The sequence below is a fragment of the Trachypithecus francoisi genome, unplaced genomic scaffold (assembly GCF_009764315.1).
Source record: "Trachypithecus francoisi isolate TF-2019V2 unplaced genomic scaffold, Tfra_2.0 Lachesis_group10, whole genome shotgun sequence".
In the NCBI taxonomy this organism is placed as follows: domain Eukaryota; kingdom Metazoa; phylum Chordata; class Mammalia; order Primates; family Cercopithecidae; genus Trachypithecus; species Trachypithecus francoisi.
This window is the reverse complement of record NW_022681455.1, coordinates 85,421,010-85,444,528: the sequence shown is the minus strand read 5'-3', so window position 1 is coordinate 85,444,528 and position 23,519 is coordinate 85,421,010. Positions and strand designations below refer to the sequence as shown.

The 23,519-nt window shown below is 50.4% G+C and overlaps 1 protein-coding gene and 1 long non-coding RNA gene across 2 annotated transcripts in view; both read right to left on the bottom strand.

Annotated features, from left to right (window-relative positions):
- Nucleotides 1–1,654: 1,654 nt before the first annotated feature.
- The window catches only part of LOC117087722 (coiled-coil domain-containing protein 42-like), a 23,526-nt gene continuing 1,661 nt past the window's right edge, over nucleotides 1,655–23,519 (bottom strand). The window contains exons 4-7 of the mRNA XM_033218278.1: nucleotides 13,559–13,756; nucleotides 6,971–7,189; nucleotides 6,670–6,828; nucleotides 1,655–1,934 (exon numbers count right to left, since the gene is read on the bottom strand). Of these exons, the coding sequence (XP_033074169.1) occupies nucleotides 1,857–1,934; nucleotides 6,670–6,828; nucleotides 6,971–7,189; nucleotides 13,559–13,756 (654 nt within the window). The 3' untranslated portion in view covers nucleotides 1,655–1,856. The remainder of the gene's footprint in view (nucleotides 1,935–6,669; nucleotides 6,829–6,970; nucleotides 7,190–13,558; nucleotides 13,757–23,519) is intronic.
- Nucleotides 16,185–16,772, bottom strand: LOC117087723. Its single transcript, XR_004438891.1, has 2 exons — nucleotides 16,581–16,772; nucleotides 16,185–16,239 (listed from the first exon to the last, which is right to left on the bottom strand). It is a non-coding gene; the product is annotated as an uncharacterized LOC117087723 (long non-coding RNA).

Sequence of the window (23,519 nt, the reverse complement as noted above, 5' to 3'; positions counted from 1 at the left end):
AGCTGGGACTACAGGCGCCCGCCACCTCGCCCAGCTAGTTTTTTCTTTTTTTGTATTTTTTAGTAGAGACGGGATTTCACCGTGTTAGCCAGGATGGTTTCAATCTCCTGACCTCATGATCTGCCCATCTCGGCCTCCCAAAGTGCTGGGATTACAGGCTTGAGCCACCGCGCCCGGCCAGAGGGCTTCTTAAAACCCAGAGTGCTGGATCCCACCCCAGGAGTTTCTGGTTCTCAGGTCTGTAGTGGGGCCTGAGAATTTAACTGGTAAAGTTGCCCAGTGATGCTGACGCTTCTGGTCCAGGGACCATGCCTGAGAACCACTGCTGTAAGGTGTTGTATGTGAAGGTGAGGGGTTACTGCGGCCACGCAGGGATCACAGCAGGGCAGCTGCAGCAGTGCCTTCCCTGAGGCAACAGGAATCCGGGCAGTCTGAGGGCCCTCTAGGATCACAGGGCCAGGGAGGAGACACAGAGCCTTGTTTGAGTCTGCTCCTCAGCCTGCTTTGGGGACAAAAGCACAGGGCCTCTGCCTTCCGGGAGGCAGACTGGCGAGGGGGAGAGACCAGGCTCAGGAAGAGCAGACCAAAGGTTGAGTCCTGGCCCTGTCGTCCTGTAGCCGGTGTTCCCAGGCAAGCATCTTGCTCTGTGAGTCAGGATAATGATGCCTCACTGAGTTTTCAAGAGGCGGATACAAACGAAGTCCCTGTTGAATAAATGTTACTTCCCCGCGGCTCTCTGACTTGGCTTTTGCTATTGATTTTAAAATGTGCGATTGAGTTGTTGAACCTAAATTTGAGACTTTACATTGACCTGGATTGAGTTGAGTTTGGCTGGTTTTAATCCATCATCCCAGCTCGTTCCTGAGCCTTGAGCTTGTCATTTGGCACATGAGTGATCCCTCCCTAGTTACTGGTGGCCTGCCCAGTAACTAGAGCAGTAACTAGGGCTATTCCTTCCTTAGCGTTGCTGACACTGGCTTGCATGTTTTAGCGCACATAGTGGGGTAGAGGAGCAGCGCTTGCTTCTGAAATCAGGGAAGAGTTCTCGACTCAGCACTGTTGTAGCTGTTACCTGCGAAGCTGCCTTCGTAGTTTTAAGTGGGTCTTTGCACCCAAATTAGAAACACCTCACGCCTGTAATCCAAGCACTTTGGGAGGCCAGGGCGGGTGGATCACCTGAGGTCCGGAGTTCAAGACCAGCCTGACCAACATGGTGAAATCCTGTCTCTACTAAAAGTACAAAATTTGCTGGGCGTGGTGGTGGGTGCCCATAATCCTAGCTACTGGGGAGGCTGAGGCAGGAGAATCAGTTGAACCCAGGAGGCAGGGGTTGCAGTGAGATGAGATCGTGCCTCACACTTCAGCCTGGGCAACAAGAGCAAAACTCCATTATAAAATAAAATAAAATAAAATAAAATAAAATAAAATAAAAATTTGAAGTTGTGGATGAGAGAAGAGTTCTCTGTACTGACGTTACTGGTTTGCTGCCCACCTGCACACTTACTGTGTGTGAGCCCAAAGCCAAGGGGACACCAGGCCTAAGATGTGGTTTCTGGTTCCCAGGCAGCCTCGGTGACCAGCTTTGAGAGTGAGTGCTTGTTGCGGGGGTCACCCCATCGCTACACTCTTCCCCATGAATAAACTACCAAAGGGCTAGAGAGAACTTAAGAACAAACTTCTTAGAACATTCACTGTTTTCAGGGAAAGAGTGAGGCCCAAGGGGGAAAATAAGCAGGTGTTCCTCAGCAGGAAGGCACCGCGGGCGTTGGTCCCAAGCTGGACTGACTGGACCGCAGGCTCACCGCTTCTTCTCTTACGACCTCTGTCTCAGGACGTTCTGGAACCAGGCTGCCTCCTTAAACCCGGACTTGCTGTTGTTCCTTCTTTTTCACCTCTGCCCAGATGTCCGACAGGTCTTGGATAAATTGTTGGATCTAGAAAGGCAAGGAGCCCAGAGTTAACTCCGCCCCCCCGAGGCCGCCCTCGTCCCAAGACAGAGCATCCTAGGCATTCACTTTTAAAGAGTTCACCATTGCTTTCCTGTGACTGACTTCTTTTTTAATTTTTATTTATTTATCTTTTTGATATGAGTTTTGCTCTGTCACCCAGGCTGGAGTGCGTGGCGCGATCTAGGCTCACTGCAACCTCCGCTCCCTGGGTTTAAGCGATTCTCGCGTCTCAGCCTCCTGAGTGGCTGGGATTACAGGTACCTGCGACCATGCCCAGTTAGTTTTTGTGTTTTTAGTAGAGATGGGGTTTCACCATGTTGGCCTGGCTGGTCTCGACCTACTGACCTCAAGTGATCCACCCGCTTCGGCCTCCCAAAAGGCTGGGATTGCAGGCATGAGACACTGCACCCAGCCATGACTGACTTCTTGAGGAGGCCACTTTCTCTCATGTGACAATGTTTTGAGGTGAAATTGAGTATCAGGTGTACTCAATTAGAAGCAACAAACGGATGGAGTTAGGAACTCCCGGACGCAGACCTGGTGATGTATGAAGTGCAGGCTGAGAGTCGAGCAGGAGGGAGAAGAAAGAAAGGGTCACAAGCAGGCTAGTGGGTGAAAAGGATTTCGCAGGCAGGGTCCTGTCAGCGTGGGCAGACCGCCTTCCACAACTTCACCACCCTCAATGTGATCGTGCACTCAAAACCCAGGGCTGATGCTCATCATGATAACCTTCAGTCATGAGAAGGAATGTAAACTCTGTTCACTGGCTTCTGTTTGTAAGAGCACGCAGTCAGCATGACACAGAAAAGGGCACTGCTCCAGAAGTCAGATGACCTAGCTGGGCCCCCATCACGGTTCTGGGAAAATCACTCCATCTTTCTGGGATTCAGTTTCTTCATCTTTAATAAGGAGAGAGGGAGAAAAGACTGGCCCAGACAGCCTCTAAGATATCAGTTCTAACGCAAAGCAAAACCAGTGAGATACCATCTCACACCACACAGAATGGCTAGCTACGATTAAAAAGTCAGAAAAATTACAGAGGCTGCTGAGGTTGTGGAGAAAAGAGAACGTTCATACACTGTTGGTGGAAGTGCAATTAGTTCAACCATTGTGGAAAGCAGCGTGGCGATTCCTCAAAGAGTTAAAATAGAACTACCGTTCAACCCAGCAGTCCTATTACTGGGTATATACCCAAAGGAATATAAATCGTTCTATCAAAAACACATATGCTCGGGGATGTTTACTGAAGCACTATTCACAATAGCAAAGAGAATCAACCTAAATGCCCATCAATGGTAGACTGGATAAAGAAAATGTGGTACTTATACACCATGGAATACTATGCAGCCATAAAAAAGAATGAGATCATGTCCTTTGCAGGAACATGGATGGAGCTGGATGTCATTATCCTTAGCAAACTAACGCAGGAATAGAAAACCAAATACTGCGTGTTCTCACTTATTAGTGGGAGCTAAATGATGAGAACACGTGGACACAAAGAGGGGAACAACACATACTGGAATCTGCTTGAGGGTGGAGAGTGAGAGGAGGGAGAGGATCAGAAAAAATGACTATTGGATACTAGGCTTAATACCCGAGTGATGAAATAACCTGTAGAACAAACCCTTGTGATGTGAATTTACCTACATAACAAAACTGCTTGGCCGGGCGCAGTGGCTAACCCCTGTAATCCCAGCACTTTGGGAGGCCGAGGGAGTGGATCACGAGGTCAGGAGATCGAGACCATCCTGAGTAACACAGTGACACCCCATCTCTACTAAAATACAAAATACAAAAAATTAGCTGGGCATGGTGGCGGTTGCCTGCAGTCCCAGCTACTCGGGAGGCTGAGGCAGGAGAATGGCATGAACCCAGGAGGTGGAGCTTGCAGTGAGCCGAGATTGTGCCACTGCACTCCAGCCTGGGGGACAGAGCAAGACTCTGTCTCAAACAAACAAAGAAACAAAAAAAACCTGCTCATGCACTCCTGAATCTAAAATTAAAAAAAAGAAAAAATTAAAAAAAAAAAAAGGATTTCAGTTCTAAAACTTCTCCTTTTCAAGGCTGTCTCTGAAGATGGAACTACACAGACTTTGTCCAAAACTCTCGACAACTGTCAGCTGCTGATACTGTTACCATTACCAGTATCATTCCCATTTTGCAAATGAGAAAACAGAGAGTCAGTGAATTAAAGCGGCTTTCCCAAGATGACAGAGAAGACAGGTCAGCATTTCCTGAGCTATGTTTTTTTCATAAGTGGTCACGTGCCCCAACGGAGTTCTGTGGTCAAGTCAGTTCTAGAAATGCTATCTGCTGGGAGCATCTCAGGGCACAGAACTATAGCAAAGACTCCAGGTCCTGTTTGTGTTTTTAATCTTATCTTCGTTCAATTTAGAGTTTCTAAAAGTATTAGTCTACGGAGTCCTTTTATTCCCCCTAGGAAACAATATCTCAGGATTCAGTTTGGAAAGTGCTTGTTCAGATAGTTTGGCTTTTCTTCAGGGATAATGCCAAACCTTCCATGACACACTCTATGGAATTCCAATTGACTTGGTCTTCTGCAGAATCGCTTTTCCTAAGCTGTCCTGTGCACCACGTTCCTTGTTCTGTATAAGCAGCTGCCTTACAAAGCCAGTGCCTGCACTGGTTGCAGGGAAGCTGTTGAGAGCATTATTCATAGTGTCAATGAAGGCTCATCGAGAAATTTCAGTGAGAATTAAGTGCCGGGAAAAGGTGCGCTGTCTTGGAGGAAACCTTATATTTTCTTATTCTGGTATAAGAGCTGCAGGTGGCTTTTCATTTGGGTTACCAACAAGCTCAGAGCCCCTGTGTATGACCCTTAAGAACCAAGGGCAGTCTGTATTTCTCTTCATCCTCGACCTCTGATTTCGACTTGTACTTTCCCAGGTCCTTAATTTTAAATCTTTAGGCTACTTGGTCATGTGTATTTCCGTGAGTAGGTTCATCTTCTATGGGAATGAAGTGAGATATTTTCAAATAACTTTTGGGCAATCTGAAGTTCTCCTGTAGAGGTGAATCGAGAGGGATTCAGGAACTCAAAATTTGGAGTGGATGGACTAGAAGCTATGTTCTCAGCAGGAGATGTGCCTGTGGGAGTGAGCTGCCGGAGGGTGGCATCTCCCACTGAACCTGGAGACGGAGTCTTGCTCTTGTGGCCCAGGCTGGAGCGCAATGGCATGATCTCAGCTCACTGCAACCTTCGCCTCCCGGATTCAAGCGATTCTCCTGCCTCAGTCTCCTGAGTAGCTGGGATTACAGGTTCCTGCCACCATGCCTGGATAATATTTGTATTTTTAGTAGAGATGGGATATCACCATGTTGGCCGGGTTGGTCTCGAACTCCTGACCTCAGGTGATCCACTCGCCTCGGCCTCCCAAAGTGCTGGGATTAGAGGTGTGAGCCACCTTGCTGGGCCCTCCTGCTGCATCTTTCTTTACAACAGCTAAAAGCAAGGGCCTGAGGACCTCTGGGAGGCTGAGGGGAGGGGACCTGAGAATTTCTGGGAGTCTCTGAGACCCTATTCTGGCAGACAGGGGCTTTTGAGGCCAAAACTCTTTTTACGATAATATTAAAATATTATTTGCCTTTTCTTGCTCTTATTCTCTCACGAGTACACAGTGGTATTTTCCAGAGAGGAGTTTTCATGACACATGCTGTCACAACAGAATGAACGCAGGAGTGGACATGAGCACCTGCCTGTCCTCTGTTAAACCAGACGTTAAAGGGGTTTGCAAGTAATGCCACTCTTCTCACAAAACACTTTTGAAACTTTTTTTCATAAAAAATGCTATTTCTGTTAACATACTTTTTATCATTATTTAAAAATGAATGAATTAAACAAATATTTTTAAATTTTCTGTTTTAATTTCTATGATGGCAATTATCAATAGATACAATCCCATAAAGAGAAGCTCTCTGGGAGTCCTCAATAAACTGTAGGCATGTAAAGGCGAAATGATGAGAATTGCTACTTCCAGAACACACTTGCTTACAAATGCCCTCCTTTGGGCTATAAAATAATTCTGTTCAAACATGCTTTAAAATGTAGGCTAATAATTTGTTTTAGGGGACTCCTTTTTCCTAGCTGTGTATAGTTCATGAGTTTCACTTTTTTTTTTTTTTTAAGTAGGGAAAGTGTCTCTCAGTCAATTGCTTTTTTGTTTTTTTTGAGGCTGGCCTTGAACTCCCAACCTCAGGTGATCCACCCACCTCGGCCTCCCAAAGTGCTGGGATTACAGGTGTGAGTCACCGTGCCCGGCCCCAGTTTCTCTTTTTAACAAAGTGTGGGTCTCCTGCTCAAGCCTTCAGCAAGCCACAGTATCTCACTAGAATTTAATAAGGCTGTTTTGCACAACTAATGGATTCAATAGTGGGTTCCTGCTACTGCTTTCTAGACTGGGGCTAAAAAGGGTTTTGCTGCTAATGCAACGGTTCTCAAAGTATGGAACCCGAACCAGCCGCGTCACTTGGGAACTTGCTGAAAATGTAAATTCCTGGGTTCTCATCTCAGATCCACTGAGTCATAGACTCTGGGGGTGGGGCCCAGTAATACGTCTCACCCTCCCAGGTGATCCTGATGTTGTTAAATTTTGAGAGTCCCTGCTCTGCTGCTCTGTTAGGTTCATTCTTCCACCCAACCACTGGCAACCTCCTCGGCCCAGCTGACCCCACAGGCCCAGTACCTGTCCCCTCCTCCTACCATGTCCAGCTGCTTATAGGTGTCCTCCAGGGCCACCTCGGTCACCTCTTTCAGCTGCTTGCTCACGATCTGGAAGAGGTTCAGCGTGGCCATCTTAATAGTGCCAAGCAGGAGGGTCTTCTTGGCTGCGGTGTTCTGGATGTGTGCCCAGCGAGATTCCTGGGGAGGGGATAAGGACGGGGCATGAGCACAGCATGTGGTGTGTGTGTGTATGCGTGTGTGTGTGTGTGTGTGTATGTATGCTCAGGGCCCTCACTCACCCAGTGCCCAGGCGCCCCCAGGCCTGCCCTGGGCCCCTCACCCAGATGACATTGCTGCAGTCATGGTCGAAACGCATCTGCAGCCGTGCCAGCTCATTGTTTTGCTGCAGGATCTCATCATCCTTTTCCTCCATGTAGCATGCCAGCTGGGCCTTGGCGCGCTCAATCTTCTCCTGGCTCTCCTGCGCAGACTGCATGAGGTCGTGGTGCATGCTCACCAGCGTCTTGTAGCGTGCAATCACCTCATGGATCTCCTTGAACTGTGGTCAGGGGCTCAGGTCAATGCACAGCCAGGCCCAGGGGCCTGAGGGAGCCACCCAGTCCTGCCGACCCCCAGCCTGGAATGCCTGGACACCTGGACACCCGGGCAGGCAAGCCCTCAGCCAGGGTCACGGCCAGAGGCTGTGAGGGATGCTGGGATCCCGCTGCCTGCTTCTCCTGGGTTTGTATGGGCCATGGTCCATTTGTTGGGCAGAGGGATGTACAACTGGGCCAGGGATTTTCGATTTTAACTGCAGGTGAGAATCACCTGCAGGGGCTTTAAAAAGGACACCTGCCAGTCTCCACCCCGCAGATTCGGATGAATAAACAAGTCTTCTGTGGTCTCTGGCATCTGAATTTTGCAAAAGATCCCCAGGTGGTTCTAGGCACAGCCAGGTTGATAATTGCTGATGGAAGGCAATTTGCAACGTCTCCCGAGGTAAGAATTTCCTATTCAACAAGATTGTACCAGGAACCACTTACAAGCCAGGAGCTATGCTAAATGCTAGGGAAATAGCAGGAGATAGGAAAACCAGACTCTGCTCTTAGGAAGCTTACAGCTTGAGGGGTGGCATGGAGGACAGAGAGACAAGTAAACAGTCAGTTACAACAGCAAGAAAAGCCCTCCCTATGACTGGGGGATGGGGCAGGACGGGACTCTGGGAAAGCCTTCAGGTTGGTCATCTCTGGTAGTTATTCATTTGCTGAGGGAGAAGCAGGGGCTGGAGAGGGTGCTGGTGGAGCAGGTGACCTGCCAGACTCAGCTCACCTCCCCCAGCCCGGTCCAGAATCATGCCACTCCGGCCCTAACACTCAGGTCCCACTCAGTGGAACAGAAGCCCTGAAACCCACGCTCTTTAGAAGGCAGCATGAACCCCAGTTCTGTGATGCCAAGTTGCCTTCCTAAGGGCTTATCAAAGTGTGCCTTTCAGCCACCCAGGGGAAACTTCCCGAGCACCTTCTCCATCTCATGACATCTCTAGTGATGGATGCATGTCCTGGGAACTGCCCTGCTGGCCTTTCCCTAAATATGCCTCTTTGGGGAAGGGCCACACAGCCCAGCACTGAAGGAGATAGGAACAGCCAGAAAAGGTTTCTTGGGAGAAAGGGTGGCTGAAATGAGATGGGAGGTATGAATAGAAGATAGCCAGCAAAAGCAGGTGTAGGGAGGTGAGGCAGTGCTACAGGTGAAGGCAACAGCCTGGGCAAAGATGAATGGAATGGGGGTGGTTTGTTCAGGATGCTCAAGGTAGCCTGAGTTCAAGATGGGGAGGGAGAGATTGAGAAGAAGAAGAGAGGAAGAAGAAAGAATGAGGGAAGGAAGAAGGGAGAAGGGAGAAGGAAGAAGGGAGAGGAAGAAGAAGAAGAAGAAGCGAAGAAGAAGAAGAAGAAGAGAAGAAGAAGAAGAAGAAGAAGAAGAAGAAGAAGAAGGAGGAGGAGGAGGAGGAGGAGAGGAGGAGGAGGAGGAGGAGGAGGAGGAAGAGGAGGAGAGGAGGAGGAGGAAGAGGGAGAAGAAGAAGAAGGAGAAGAAGAAGAAAAGAGAGAGAGGGAGGGAGGAAGGAAGGAAAAGAAAAAACAGAAAAGAAAGAGGGAGGGAGGAAGGAAGGGAAAGAAAAAAAAAGAAAGAAAGGAGAGAAAAGAAAAAGAAAGAGAGAAAGAGAAAGAAAAAAAGAAAGAAAGAAAGAAAAAGCAAGCAAGCAAGCTCAGTAAACCTTGGGAAGGAGTGTGGACTTTATCCATTGAAGGATTTTAAGAAGTAAAGAGGCAATTCATGTCTGCATTTCTGAAAGTTCATCTGGCAAACAGTGCAACAGCGTACTACGGTTCAAATAAATGGACCACATCAGAGTTACTAGGAACACACCTCTAAAACTTAATGCTAATGTCAAAAGGATTTAGGTGCCAAATCGAAGAGCCTTCCACTGGCAAAAGATGAGATGATTTGAACATTAGTAAGACAAAGTGCAAAGGATTAAAACATATCAAATATGTTAAAAATCCATAAGTTCATAAGGATACTAAAAACATTACAGGTCAGTGCTACAGAACCAATTCATTATTCTGAAAACTAAATAAAGTGTTTAACAAACTTTCTCTGTGAGACCCACGTAGTAATCAAACGGTTGATGAAGGAAAGGGTCTCTTTATGAAGTCCTTTTCTTTACGGTAGTATTCTAGCAAGGAAATGAGGAAAAGTTGCTAGTGAATGTCTTCCCCTGACCATTGAGGAAACCAATATTCTGACTTCTATCAATAAAGATTAATTTTGCCTGTTTTTAAACACATCAGTGGAATCATACGATATAACCTGTTTTGTATGTGGCTTAAGAAGCATACCAGCTAAGGGCAGTGTGAGGACTTTATATGGACCCTCATTGGAACAAACCAACTGTACAAAAAGCATCCGTGCAATAATCTGTCTTAAAAGACAGGTCTCGCTCTATTGCTCAAGCTGGAGTATGGTGGCATAAACACAGCTCACTGCAGCCCTGACCTCCTGGGCTCATGGAGTCCTCCTGCCTCAGCCTCCCAAGTAGCTGGGACCACATGTGTGTGCCACCAATCCTGACTGATTTTTTTTTAAATTTTTTCAGAGTTGGGGGGGTCTCATTTTGTTGCCCAGGCTGGTCTTGAACTCCTGAGCTCAAGTGATCCTCTCACCTCAGCCTCCCAAAGCACTGAGATTACAGGCATGAGCCACCACATATGGCCCATTTTGTGCCATAAATGATACTGATATTTGATGTTAAGGAATGGCTATCAATTTTATAGTAGGTGTGACAGTGGTGTTGTAGTTATTTTAAAAAGAGCTCTCATCTTTTAGAGATACGTACTGCAGAGAGACACAAACGGATGAAAATATATTGTTTGCTTCAAAATGGCAGAGGTGGGAAAGTGTGGGGGATATGACTATGAAATAATTGTTATTAGAATCAGATAATGAGCAACAGGTGTTCAATAGACTATATTGTCTTTACTTTTGTGTATGCTTTAAAAATTCCGTATAAAAAGTTACAAAACGTTAAATGTGATGAAATAATAAAAAGAAGCATGATTTGAGGTTTTTTTTTTTTTTTTGAGATGGAGTCTAGCTCAGTCGCTCAGGCTGGAGAGCAATGGCACGATCTTGGCTCACTGCAACCTCCGCCTCCCGGGTTCAAGTGATTCTCCTGCCTCAGCCTCCAGAGTAGCTGGGATTACAGGCACCTGCCACCATGCCCAGCTAATTTTTGTATTTTTAGTAGAGACAGGGTTTCTCACTGTGTTGACCAGGCTGGTCTCGAACTCCTGACCTCATGATCCGCCCACCTTGGCCTCCCAAAGTGCTGGGATTACAGGCATGAGCCACCGGGCCTGGCTATTTGACAATTTTTGACAGCAGAATACTCAAATAAAAAGTTACAAAACGTTAAATGTTACAAAATATTACAAAATAATAAACACAAGCATGACGAGATTTTTAAAAGCGGGATACTCCTGATGTCTGCGGAGAGATGAAGCAGCGTAAGATTTGGAAGGACACAAAGGATTTCATTTGTTTGATTTAAGACAAAAGAACTGGGGGCAGATGGGAAAAATACGAAGATTTAGCAAAGCTGTGATGAGTACTTGGTCACTGTTATGTGTGTCTCTATACTCTCCAGTATGCTTAAAGTATTTTGAACAAAATAAACAAAGAAGAAAAAAGAGAAAAAGAGGGGGGTGGGGGGAATGCCAAACAGGCTGGCCAGGAATGACGCGGAGTTGAACTCCAGACGAGGTATCACTGATGGCCTGGATGAGGAAGGGGCAGGGGCTGGATTCCAGAAATACTTCCAAGGCAGAACAGACCAGATCTGCTGATTGATAGCTGTGGCACTGAGCAGGAGGGAGGAGCCAAGGAGGCCCGAGTTCTGGCGGGGCTGAGAGTGGGTGGTCCTGCCTTTCACCAGCACAGGACACGCCAGTGGCAGGGCTGTCCTGGGGGTGGCAGGAAGCAGATGAGATGAGTGTGCACGGGATGAGTTAAATGTGGGGGTCTCAAGCTTAGGAGGGAGACACAGGCCAATTTCCTCCATTCTAAGATACGTATTTTACCAACTCTGAATTCAAGACACATCTTACAATTTTTTTGGTTTGTTTGTTTTTGAGACGGAGTTTCCCTCTTGGCCTCCAGGCTGGAGTGCGATGGCGTGACCTCGGCTCACTGCAACCTCCGCCTCCTGGGTTCAAGCGATTCTCCTGCCTCAGCCTCTTGAGTATCCAGGATTACAGGCACCTGCCACCACGCCCGGCTAATTTTTGTATTTTTAGTAGAGACAGGGTTTCACCATGTTGGCCACGCTGGTGTTGAACTCCTGACCTCAGGTGATCCACCCGTCTTGGCCTCCCAAAGTGCCGGGATTACAGGCGTGAGCCAGAGTGCCTGGCCACATTTTGTAATTTATCTGCGGTTTTAATCTGGTAGTCCCTCCTTACTTCCTGCCCGCCCCCCCACAAACAAACCCCAACCATGAAATGAACCACTGACCTTACAGTACGTAGCGCCTTTGAGTAGAGGAAATAATGCAGAGGTGGGACTCACGCATGAGTAAATTAGGTTAGTGGTGTGATATGGAAATTGTGGGAACTGTGAACAGTTGTGCATCCTGTCGCCCCTCTCCTCGGAGGACATGGATCCACACCCCTGGAGCAGGTGACTCCATCTGCCCTAGTGAGGGGCTCTCTTGGCTGTCGGTCACATGGGGGAGGAGATAATGTGACAGGAGTGGCATCCATGGGAGGCTCTGGACATTGCTCAGAGGAAAAGCGTAGGATTGCTCATACCTGTAATCCCAGCACTTTGGGAGGCCAAGGCAGGCAGATCACGAGGTCAGGAGTTTGAGACCAGCCTGGCCAACATGGTGAAACCCCGTCTCTACTAAAAATACAAAAATTAGTTGGGCATGGTGGCGGGTGCCTATAATCCCAGTTACTGGGGAGGCTGAGGCAGGAGAATCACTTGAAAATGGGAAAGTGGAAGTTGCAGTGAGCTGAGATCAAGCCACTGCACTCCAGCCTGGGCAACAAGAGCCAAACTCTGTCTCAAAAAAAAAAAAAAAAAAGGGGGGGTATGGGGGAAGATCTGAGACAGAGAACCTGGATCCACCACATAAGGACCTGGGAAAAGGCCGGGCCCAGTGGCTCATGCCTGTAATCCCAGCACTTTGGGAGGCCGAGGCAGGCGGCTCACGAGGTCAGGAGATGGAGACCATCCTGGCGAACATGGTGAAATCCCGTCTCTACTAAAAATACAAAAAATTAGCTGGGTGTGGTGGCGGGCGCCTGTAGTCCCAGCTGCTGGGGAGGCTGAGGCAGGAGAGTGGCGTGAACCCGGGAGGCGGAGCTTGCAGTGAGCCGAGATCGCACCACTGCACTCCAGCCTGGGCGACAGAGTGAGACTCCATCTCAAAAAAAAATAAAATAAAATAAAAGAAGGACCTGGGAAGAGGCGCCCCCACCCGAGGAACCTGAGAAGGAGGGGGCAGAGGTAGGGGAGAGAGGGAGGTGCCACCGAGTTGAGGGCAGAGGGGGGTTTCTGGGAGGGACATCGCAGTGTCAGATGCCGCAAGAGGCACAGAGGAACTAAGAAGTTCCCTGGGCTACGGCCACAGGGACTGCAGGGAGAGCCCTTGTCAGTGGCACTGTGGGGCCCACTGAGGAGTGGCTGAAAGCAAAGGCTCTCCTCACTGACGAGCTGTGAGACCCTGAGCAGGTGACTTAACCTCTCGGAGCCTCCATTTCCTTCTCTGTAAGGGATGGTCAGCTTGGGTTCTCCCTGGGGCTGACCAGCAAACTGAATGAAGCTACCTGTGTGAAGCACCAACCCCGGGGCCCAGCACAAATGAGGCACCCCAGTTCTGCAGGGGGTTGGGTGTTTTTCCAACTCCTCTCCCTTCCTCTCCCTAATTTACTCTCCAGTAAACAGAAGACACTGAAAGGAGGGGATGCAGGGATACAGGGAGGCCACGTGTTGATACACACACACATCCCCCTGTAGACAGACACAGCCATGGACACACATGTAGACATAAACATGTAACTCACACAAGATAGATACACAGTTGTGACTCACACAGACACACAAAGGCACAGCTCTAGGCCCCACCCCTTGAGAAAATCTTCCAGCCTCACCAGAGGCTTCTTCTAGCTGCTTCCCACTGCCCCCTAGGGCTGGCTGCATCTCCTCGGAGCAGGGTGCCCATCCTGCAGAGCCCATGGGGCCCAGAGGATCCACAGTCCCCAGCCAGCTAAGCCTGAACTCCACCCCAGGGCCCCAGGGCCCAGGGAAGAGGAGGTGGGGCTGAGGAAGGTGCCAGGGTGGGCCCCCCCAGGCTCCTTGGACTCACCTCGGAGTTCTCCACCACCTTCTCTAGGTACTTGTTGAAGATGGAGTAGCCCTGCAGCTTGGCGCTCAGCCGCTGGTGCTCCAGCCGCAGCGCCACCATCTCCTGCTTGCCCTTGGTCAGCTCCTGCATGTGCTGGCGCTTGAGTTCTCGTTCCTTGTTGGCTTTCTTCATGGCACGGATCCGTTTCTGGTCGTTCTCCTGGGGCCGGGGGAGGTGGTGCTGGTCAGGAAGCCTCTCCCGGCCCTCCCGGGGCCCAGGCCTTCCTGGGGCTGGTGGTGTCCTCAGACCCCTCTGTCAGCACAAACCATCCTGGCAACAGGCAGAGATTGCTGGGCCACCCATGGGGCAGAAGAGGGGTGAAGGAAAAGGCTCTCCAGGGTTATTGGAACCAGGTTGAAGAGATTTCTGTGGACTGAGGTGGGGCTCAGGGGGCTGTGAGGACAGAGGTTTAATCCAAAGTCAAGAGGTGACCTGGGGTCGGGAGGGGGCAGACGGGAAATGGTTCTTTCCTGTGGGACTTGGCCTCTGGACTTCAGAGAGTGGACTGGGGAAGACCTACATTGCACTGGGCTCAGAGTCTGGAAGAACTCAACCCCCTGAGAAGACTAAGAAAGTCCAGAAGTGGGAGCGGGAACCCTCCTGACAAAGCTTCTGTGGTTTCTGTTCTTAGCGGTGGCCGTTTTCCATGGAGCAGAAGGACCACTCCCAGACCAGAGCTGGGAGGCAGGAATTTTCTCCCGATTTGGTACTCGGTGCCTCCGTTTTCCCAGCTGTGGAGATGGGAGGCAGGAGCCCCTCTCCCTTTCACAAGCTGGGGCAACAGGGCTGGAGCTCCAGGAAGAGGAGAGAGGGGATGCGCCTGCTACTGTAGGGCCTGGGGAGTAAGGCCACTGGGAGAGCATGCTCTTAGGCGCTCAGAATGGCATCTCGCTGAGGGAGGAGATGGAACAGGCAGTTCGATGCCCAGAGGACAGAACGAGGCTGTTACTGCAATCAATCCAATCCTGCCTCTTTCTTCTGCAGCGCCCTCCCCTAAGATTAGGGGCAAGCCCACCCCTCGCCCTGTGTGGCTCCTTTCTCCCTTCAGGGGCTCCTGTGATTCCACATGGACGGGCGTATGTGGTGGTGGCACTTGGAGGCCACTGAGGGAGGTGCATGGAGGATCTGTATGCTGCCCTGCAAGCCCAGGAGAGGACTGAGGGGGTCTAAACCAGTGACTTTCAAATCCACCTGGTCATCAGAACTGCCTGGGGAGCTTTTAAAAAAATATAGAAGCCTGGGCCCAACCTCAGACGCGCTGAAAGCAACAAGGGAAGCCCCTGCGGTCTGTATTTGTAGCAAACTCTCTAGGAATTGAAGCTACTGACCCTCTGAGAGCCATTTGGAGAAATCATGCCCAAATCTTCTGTCCCAACCACTCCATAAGTGTTTCTCTGGCTGCTATGAAGAACTGGACCTCTGGAGAATGTGCCCAGTCCAAGGACTTCCTGTGCCACATGGCTTAGGCACAGAGCAGGAAAGAAGGTGCTTCAGAGTGAGGCTTCTTTGTGGCCGACGGCAATCATTACCCACTCCCGGAGCTGGACCAGGCCCTTCAGGGCCACGTAAGTGCAAATTGGAGTGGGTCTGGATAAATCTGGATTTTTAAGATGATTAAATTGCTCCACTAAGGACTGAAGTGAGAGAGGGTGTCTTGGAATGGACTGTGGTGCCTGGTCCTTCAACCATCCCCTGCCCGGACCTTCAGTGCAAGGACAAGGATGGAGGGGTGGGGTGGGTGGAGGGACTAAAACTGTCCCATTCATCACTGTATTCCCCAAGTGTTTAGTCCTGACTGTAGCATCTTCATTCATTCATCCATGCGTTCATTTACTGGATAAACTGTATGTCCTAGGTACTGGAAAGGAAATAGGAAACAGGCATCTAGAGGGAGCAGAGACTGACAGGTAAATGGAAAATTACAAACAGAGACAGGTGGGGGACATAAAGGATGCCTAGGGAGGTGCCAGGCAATGCTGAAGCACTAAGGATGCTTTTAACTCAGGGCGAGGAGTCAGCAGAAGGAGGAGGAGCGGTAGTTTGCCCACCTGCGGAGTGTGGATCACCCGGCCACTGTGGCTGCCCACACCCCTTCAAACCTGGATGAACTGGATGTGAGCCTTGAGCTGGGCTTCCTTAACGCTCAGTTCCTCCCAGCGCAGGTTCAGGGCTTCCATTCTGCGCTGACACATCTTTGGGGTGGGGGTGGGGGAGCAGAGAGGTCAGGAGGGCCCCTGACATGAGTACCGAGGAAGACCCTGGCATCCCTGCCCCAGAGGCTCCACGCCCAGGCCCAAGAGGGTCCATAGGAGCCTCCCACTTTCTATCCCATGCCTGGCTCAGAGCAGAGCATACCTGGACAGTGGTACCCCCAAGACCCAGATCCTTTCTGTTCTCCCCAAAGAGACCAGACCACATAGAGGACTCCTGGCTCTAGCCACCCCACCCAGACAATGGAGGGCTGTCTACAGGCTCTTCTGGTGCCCCAGCCCACTCTCCTCCTTTCCTGCCCCTCTGCACTCCATCCCCAAGTCCCCACCTCCTTCTTCTGCAGGATATTATGATGTATGATTTTCAGCGCCTTTTCCTCCAGTAGCCGGATGGATGGGGACTCTGACTGTCCCTGAACATTGGGGAGTTTCCTGTCCAAGATGTGAACACGAAAGGTCTGTGAGTTCTGAGAAGGAGTAGGGTGGGGCTGGGAGTAACCCGTGGAGACAGATACCCATGGGGAAGGAGAGGGGCCTCTCTCCCTTTTGGAGGGAAGGAATGTTGTGTTGAGAAGCACAGAGGGCCATGCAGGAGTGAGCTGGGGCGGGTGACCGGGTGGAGACCAGCGTGATGGGGTGGACTGGTGCCAGGGTTATTTGGGGCACTGGGTTACAGGAGAGGAGGGGACAGACAGGTTGGAAGATGAGGCACAGGGTGGGTGTGAGTGGTCCCAGGCACAGAAGGGTGGGCAAGCCAGGCCTCAGACACTCACTGGAGCATCTGCAGCAGCCGCTCCCCATACTGCAGCCGGAAGTACTCGGCCAGATCTTCCTCTTCCATGATACCCAGACTCATGGTGGCAGTGACCTCACGGCCCAGGCAGCTGACTCTTCACAGTGAAATGGTGGGTAGCAGAGCCACAGGTGGCTCAGGGGTGGTGGCTGCGCTCTTGCTTCTCCCTTCAGCCTTCAGGGTCCCACAGATGACAGCGTTCGAGACTCCACAGAAGGTGGCTGGAGACAGGATGGGCGGCTCAGGACAATGCGCTGGGGCAGTGATGGGAGATGTGGTTACCTAGCAACAGGCTGCCTGGTTCTGCGGCCCACAAGCCCAGGCGCTGCCCTCTGCCCCCTGCCCCCATTGGTCCTCCCCTTGCTGGGGTCATGCTCTTGCTCCTGCCCTTAGCCCTCAGGAACTCTGGGAAGGCATTAAGCCTGCTTAGATGCTGGTTGCCATGGAGCCCAGAGCCAGGAGGCAGCTTTGGGTGAGTGTGGCTGAGAAGGGGCATTGGGTACAGGAGCGGTCTTGTGTGGGCGCCCTGCTCCTGGGGCCTCCCAGGGGTTCAGGTGTGGGTGAGGGTGAGGGAGGGGCCGGGCCTTGGTCGATGGCGGTGAAGAAGAGCAGAGAAAGAAAGGAGGCGCTTAGCGGCAGCAGGGATGGAGTCGCGAGGAGGCCGGAGGTTAGAAACCAGGCGGCGGCAGGCCCAGCAGGCCCAGCAGGCGGTGGTGGGGGGCGGAGTAAGGGGGGACGGGCGGCTGGTGCGCAGGGACAGGCACAGGAGGAGGGCCCAGTCCAGGCCCCTCGGAGGAAGAGACTCGGGGCCTGCGCCAGTTTTTTTTTGTTTGTTTGTTTTTTGTTTTTTGTTTTCTGAGACAGAGTCTCGCTCTGTCGCCCAGGCTAGAGTGCAATGGCGGGATCTCAGCCCACTGCAACCTCTGCCTCCCGGGTTCAAGAGATTCTCTTGCCTCAGCCTCTCGACTAGCCAGGACTACAGGCGCCCGCCACAACGCCCGGCTAATTTTTGTATTTTTAGTAGAGACGGGGTTTCGCCATGTTAGCCAGGCTGGTCTCGAACTCCTGCCCTCAGGTGATGCGCCCGCCTGGGCCTCTCAAAGTGCTAGGATTACAGATGTGAGCCACCGCGCCGGCCCTGCGCGTTTCGGTTTGCAGAAACTTAAAACAGGAAGAAATGCCAAAACACGGTAACAGAAATGACCCTATTTAAAATGTTGACTCCGTGGTGGCCGCCTTCCTTGATCCCGTCAGGCTGCATGAACTCATCTGGCCGGAGGTCGAACGTCTTCGCGTGGGACGGCGCGTGTGCGGCGGACGCCCTGGGGTCTCTGGCTGGACTCTGGCCGTGACCTTGAGCATGCTCCACCGGGCGCAGGCTCCCTGTGCTCTCTGCCTCCCTCCCTCCCACCCCGGCCACGCCGCCCGTTCCGCTCCTCTCTGTCTGGGACGGGGAGCTGGGTGGGGTGCGTGGGCTGCGGTGGGCTAGGGGTCTCGGGCGGGGGCGCGTCCCGATCCCGGCCAGCCCGCCCCGCCGCATTGCCGGTCGTCTGGCGCCCCCTGCTGGCTATGCGCCACCCCCTCCATCCCCGCCCAGGAGGAAGAGGAGACGTGGTGGGGGGCGCGGCCCACCCCAGCCCTGCTTTCCTCCCACGCTCCGCTGGAACCTCCCATCCAGAGCGGGCCATCACACACACCTGTTGCTTCCAGCCAGCCTAGTGGGCTCAGCAGAGAAAGCAAGACAGCCCCCACTCCACGATGCAAGCTCCTGGGAGGGGCACGTTTCCTTGTTTATCCAGAGAGGCTGGCACAGTCAATCTGGGGTTCCCCTCCCTTTCTCTGATGTCATAGCTCAGCCTGGGGGCTGTGCAACACGAGCCCTTGAGGAGGAAGCCATCTGTTTCTGGAATCACCGGTCCCCCCAGTATATGAGGCATATCCCTGATTGTCCGTGAAATCAGGTGGTCTAGGGCCAGGTTGGTCCATAGAGGTAGCTGTAAGACATCCTCTGCTCCTGCCCAGGGATCTCCTCGTATCTGGAAGCTCTTTCTGCTGCTTGATTTGGTGCCTATCATGGGAATTTTCGTGGTCTTGATCCTTGCACACCACCATCCCTCTCTGGAGTCTCACTGCCCTCCTAGGGGCCTTGAGCAAGACGCAGGGCTGTCTGAGATTTACAGAGGTCTCTCCTATCCCCATTTTTTCCCTTCCCTTTCCTCCCCTTCCCCCCCCTTCCCCTCCCCTTCCCCCCCCTTCCCCTCCCCTTCCCCTCCCCTTCCCCTCCCCTTCCCTTCCCCTCCCCTTCCCCTCCCCTTCCCCTCCCCTTCCCCTCCCCTTCCCCTCCCCTCCCCCCTTCCCTTCTCCTCCCTTCCCCTCCCCTTCCCCTCCCCTTCCTTCTCCTTCCCTTCCCCCCCCTTCCCCTCCCCTTCCCCTCCCCTTCCCTCCCCTTCCCCTCCCCTCCCCTTCCCCTTCCCCTTCCCTTTCCCTTCCTCTCCCCTTCCCCCCTTCCTTCCCCCCTTCCCTTCCCCTCCCCTCCCCCTCACTTCCTCTCCTGTTCCCTCTTCCCCTCCCCTTCCCCTCCCCTCACCCTCACTTCCTCTCCCATTCCCCTCCCCTTCCCCTCCCCTCCCTTCTCCTTCCCTTCCCTTTCCCTTCCCTCCGCTCCCTTTCCCTTCCCCTCTCATTCCCTTCCCCCTCTCTCTCCCCTCCCCTCCCCTTCCCCCCTTCCTCTCCTCTTCCCCCCTTCCTCTCCTCTTCCCCTTCCTTCCCCTCCCCTCCCTTCTCCTTTCCTTCCCTTTCCCTTCCCCTTCCCTTCCCCTCCCCTTCCCCTCCCCTTCCCTTCCCCTCTCCTTCCCTTTCCCTTCCCCTTCCTTCCCCTCCCCTCCTCTTACCCTCCCCTCCCCTTTCCCCTCCCCTTCCCCACCTCTTCCCCTCCCCTCCCCTTCCCCTCCTTCCTCTCCCCTTCCCTTCTCCTTCTCTTCCCCTCCTGTTCCTCTCCCTTCCTCTCCCTTCCCCTCCCCTCCCCTTCCCCTCCTCTCCCTTCTCTTCCTTCACCCTCCCCTCCCCTTTCCCCCTCCCCTTTCCCCCTCCTTTCCTCCTCCCCCTCCCCCTCCCGCTTTTCCTCCCCTCCCCTCTCCTGAGGATATAAAAAACTGAATAGAGACTTACAAAATGTCTAAATGGTGGTTCAATATGGTAAAGCTGTACATTCCATCCAAATGAATTTAGAAATTTTATGCAATTGCAATCAAACTTTCAGAGAATTTTTCCCCACAGATGTTGACAAAACAGTGTAAAAGTTCATCTAAAGAACTGAGTACTTAAGGAACCATCACAAAAGAAGAATGAGAGGGAATGTCCACTGTTAGACACCAAAATGCGTTCTAAGGTGAAAGTGTTAAAACAGGATGTTGCTGGTGTCACTCCAGGCAAAAAATCCTCAAGTGCTCTTAGGGCTTGAGCAAGTACCTTGCTCTAAGATAGGCCTGACTTTGTGAGCTGTCTAAAGGCATGAAAATTTCACAATTTAAAAAGACAGTTCTGACCAAAACCAAAGCAAGACCAAAAACACATCTGGAGGCCTGAAATGGGCTACAGGGCCACAGTTTATGATCCTTGATACAATAAACAGAATAGAAAATCCAGAAATAGTCCCAAGTTTCTATAGGAATGCATTATATGCTATCACAGCATATCTCATTGGGAAAGTGTAGATTATGCCACAAATGGTGCTGGGATAACTAGCTAATTATTTGGAAAAAAGAAAGACATATATACAAACCAAATTCCAGATGAATTTACTTAAATAGGAAATTAAATGTTCAATGTGAAAATTCATTATGTAGCAGGATATTCAATGGAAATTATACTTTTCTGTTTTTTTGCCAATGGTGAGAGAACCGCCAGAACACAGCCTTGATCTCACAAGTCGTATGTGACTCTCTGAAGACTTTACAAGTCTAATTTACAAGTTTACATTCCAACCCAAAGCCTAGAGAGTCTTCATTTCCCTGCATCCTCACTGCTGTGAACTGAATCTGTACCCCCCTCAAAATGCATATGTTGAAACCCTGTCTTAGTCCATTTTCACGGTGCTGATAAAGACATACCCAAGTCTGGGAAGAAAAAGAGGTTTAATGGGAAGAAAAAGAGGTTTAATTGGACTCACAGTTCCACATGGCTGGGAGGCCTTACATGGTGGCGGCAAGAGAAAATGAAAGGAAGCAAAAGTGGAAACCCCTGATAAACCCATCAGACCTCTTGAGATTTATTGGATATCAGAATAGCACAGGAAGACTGGCCCCCACAATTCAATTACCTCTGCCTGGGTCCCTCTCATGACCCGTGGGAATTCTGGGAGATACAATTCAAGTTGAGATTTGAATGGGGACACAGACAAACCATATCAAACCTAATCTCCAATATAATTGTACTTGGATATAGAGCCTTTGGGATGTATTAGCTCCTAAGGGTGGTACCCTCATGATAGCTTTAATGCCCTTTTAACAAAAGAGACAGCTTGCTTTCTCTCTCTTTGCTCTCTGCCATGTGACAGAGCAACAGGAAGACAGCCATCTGCAAACCAGCAAGCTGATCTTCAGCAGATGCTGCTTCTCCTGGCACCTTGATCTTGGACTTCCTGGCCTCCAGAACTATGAGAAAGAAATATTTAAGATTTCCAGTCTGCAAACCAGCAAATAGGCCCTCACCAGACACTGCCTCTCATGGCCCCTGGATCTTGGACTTCCCAGCCTCCAAAAACGTGAGAAAGAAATGTTTTAAGTTTCCCGGTCTATGAGAATTTGTTAGAACAGCCCAAACTGACGAAGACACTCACTAACATGGTACATTACCAATCTCTTAAATTTTGCCAGTCTGATAGGTGAAGTTACTCATCTGTATACAGTCATTTCTTCTTCTCTGAGTCTCCTGTTCATGTTTCATATGCATTTTAAAAATCAAGTTGCTTTGCATTTTTATTCATATATAGAAGGTCTTTATGTATTCTGGAAAGTAATCCTGTATTTTTGACACTCACTTCTACTCATCCTAATACTTTTGAGAAGATTGGTTGGACCCTCATTGGATGCAGCAAGAGACAGGAAGGCAACTCAGGCAGCAATCCATGGCAGGCCTACCAACAGCCAGACACACAGGCGGATTCACCAAGTCAGCAGAAGAATGAGCTTTCCCTTCTTCTAGGCTTGGGATTCTCTAACAGCTGAGATGGCACTAAACAGGAGACGTGGGCAATAGTTGGTCTGTTTACCCTGTGACTACATCATTGGCAGATAGATACAACAGACCTGCACTCCCCAAGAATGTTTTGAATTTTTTTTTTTTTTTTGAGAGAGGGTCTTGCTCTGTTGCCCAGGCTGGAGTGCAGTGGTATGATCATGACTCATGCAGCCTTGACCTCCCAGGCCCAAGCAATCCTCCCACCTCAACCTCCTGGGTAGCTGGGACTACAGGTGTGTACCGCAACACCTGGCTAAGTTTTGTGTGTGTGTTGTGTGTGTGTGTTTGTTTTTTGTTTTTTGTTTTGAGATGGAGTCTTGCTCTGTCTCACCCAGGCTGGAGTGCAGTGGCGTGATCTAGGCTCACTGCCACCTCCACCTCCCTGGTCAAGTGATTCTCCTGCCTCAGCCTCCTGAGTAGCTGGGACTACAGGCGCAGGCCACTACACTTGGCTAGGCTAATTTTTTTTCCATTTTTTTTTTTTTTAGTAGAGACGGGGTTTCACCAGGATGGTTTCAATCACCTCAGCTCGTGATCCGACTGCCTCGGCCTCCCAAACTACTGGGATTACAGGTGTGAGCCACCACGCCCGGCCCAGTTTTGTATTTTTATAGAGGTGTGGTTTCACCATGTTGCCCGGGCTGGTCTTGAACTCCTGGGCTCAAACAATCTGCCCACCTGGGCCTCCTCAAGTGCTCAGATGACAGGCATGAGCCACTGCAGGCAGCCATCCCAAGAATGTTTTGAGTGCTCAGGCTCAGTGCAGACTCTTGTTAACTCCCTAGGTTCATCCCATTATAAGTTGACTCTTGGACATTGCACAGATGCTTCTCAAACTCCTCCAAGATCTTACTTGCCTTGTTTGCATGTGGTTTATGGTACTGGCGACACGAGGGTCCCAGAATGGAGGCAATCTGTAACAATAGCTTCACGGTTGCATTTGCTAGAATAGTAATTGCATTCTAGGTTCAGCCACGCTTGTGGTTACGCAAACATCAGCACTTTGCAACCTCCTCCTCCTTACGTTGTGCGTCTGTCAAGCATCTCCTCAGAGTTCATTGACTTCAGTATTTTGATTTCTACTAACTAACCCAAGATACTTCCCTCCTCTCATAATAGTTTTTACTGTAAGGGCCGAATGCAGTGTCTCACACCTGTAATTCCAGCACTTTGGGTGGCCAAGAGGGACGGATCACCTGAGGTCAGGAGTTCGAGACCAGCCTGGCCAACATGGTGAAATGGTGCCTCTACTAAAAATACAGAAATTAGCTGGGCATGGTGGCAGGCGCCTGTAATCCCAGCTTCTCAGGAAGCTGAGATAAGAGAATTGCTTGAACCTGGGAGGCAGAGGTTGCAGTGAGCTGAGATTGAGCCACTGCATTTCAGCCTGGGGAATGGGGCAAGATCTCTACTTATCTCTTTTTCAAAGTTCAGTTTCATTTGCATTCATTTTCTTCTTAGTTAAACTGCCTAATATGAAAAAATCATTTTTAAATTATAATCTTTAATAATCTATTGTTTCTTAAAGTGGTTTAAAGTCCTTAAATATGTTATGCTTTTTACTTTCCTTATATGTTCTTTCTAGATTTTCAGGTAGAAGATTTAGTGCTTTTTTATATTTTTGTTTTTTTCTAAAAATTTATTTGAAATTATATATACCTCCAATTCCTCTTTTAAATTT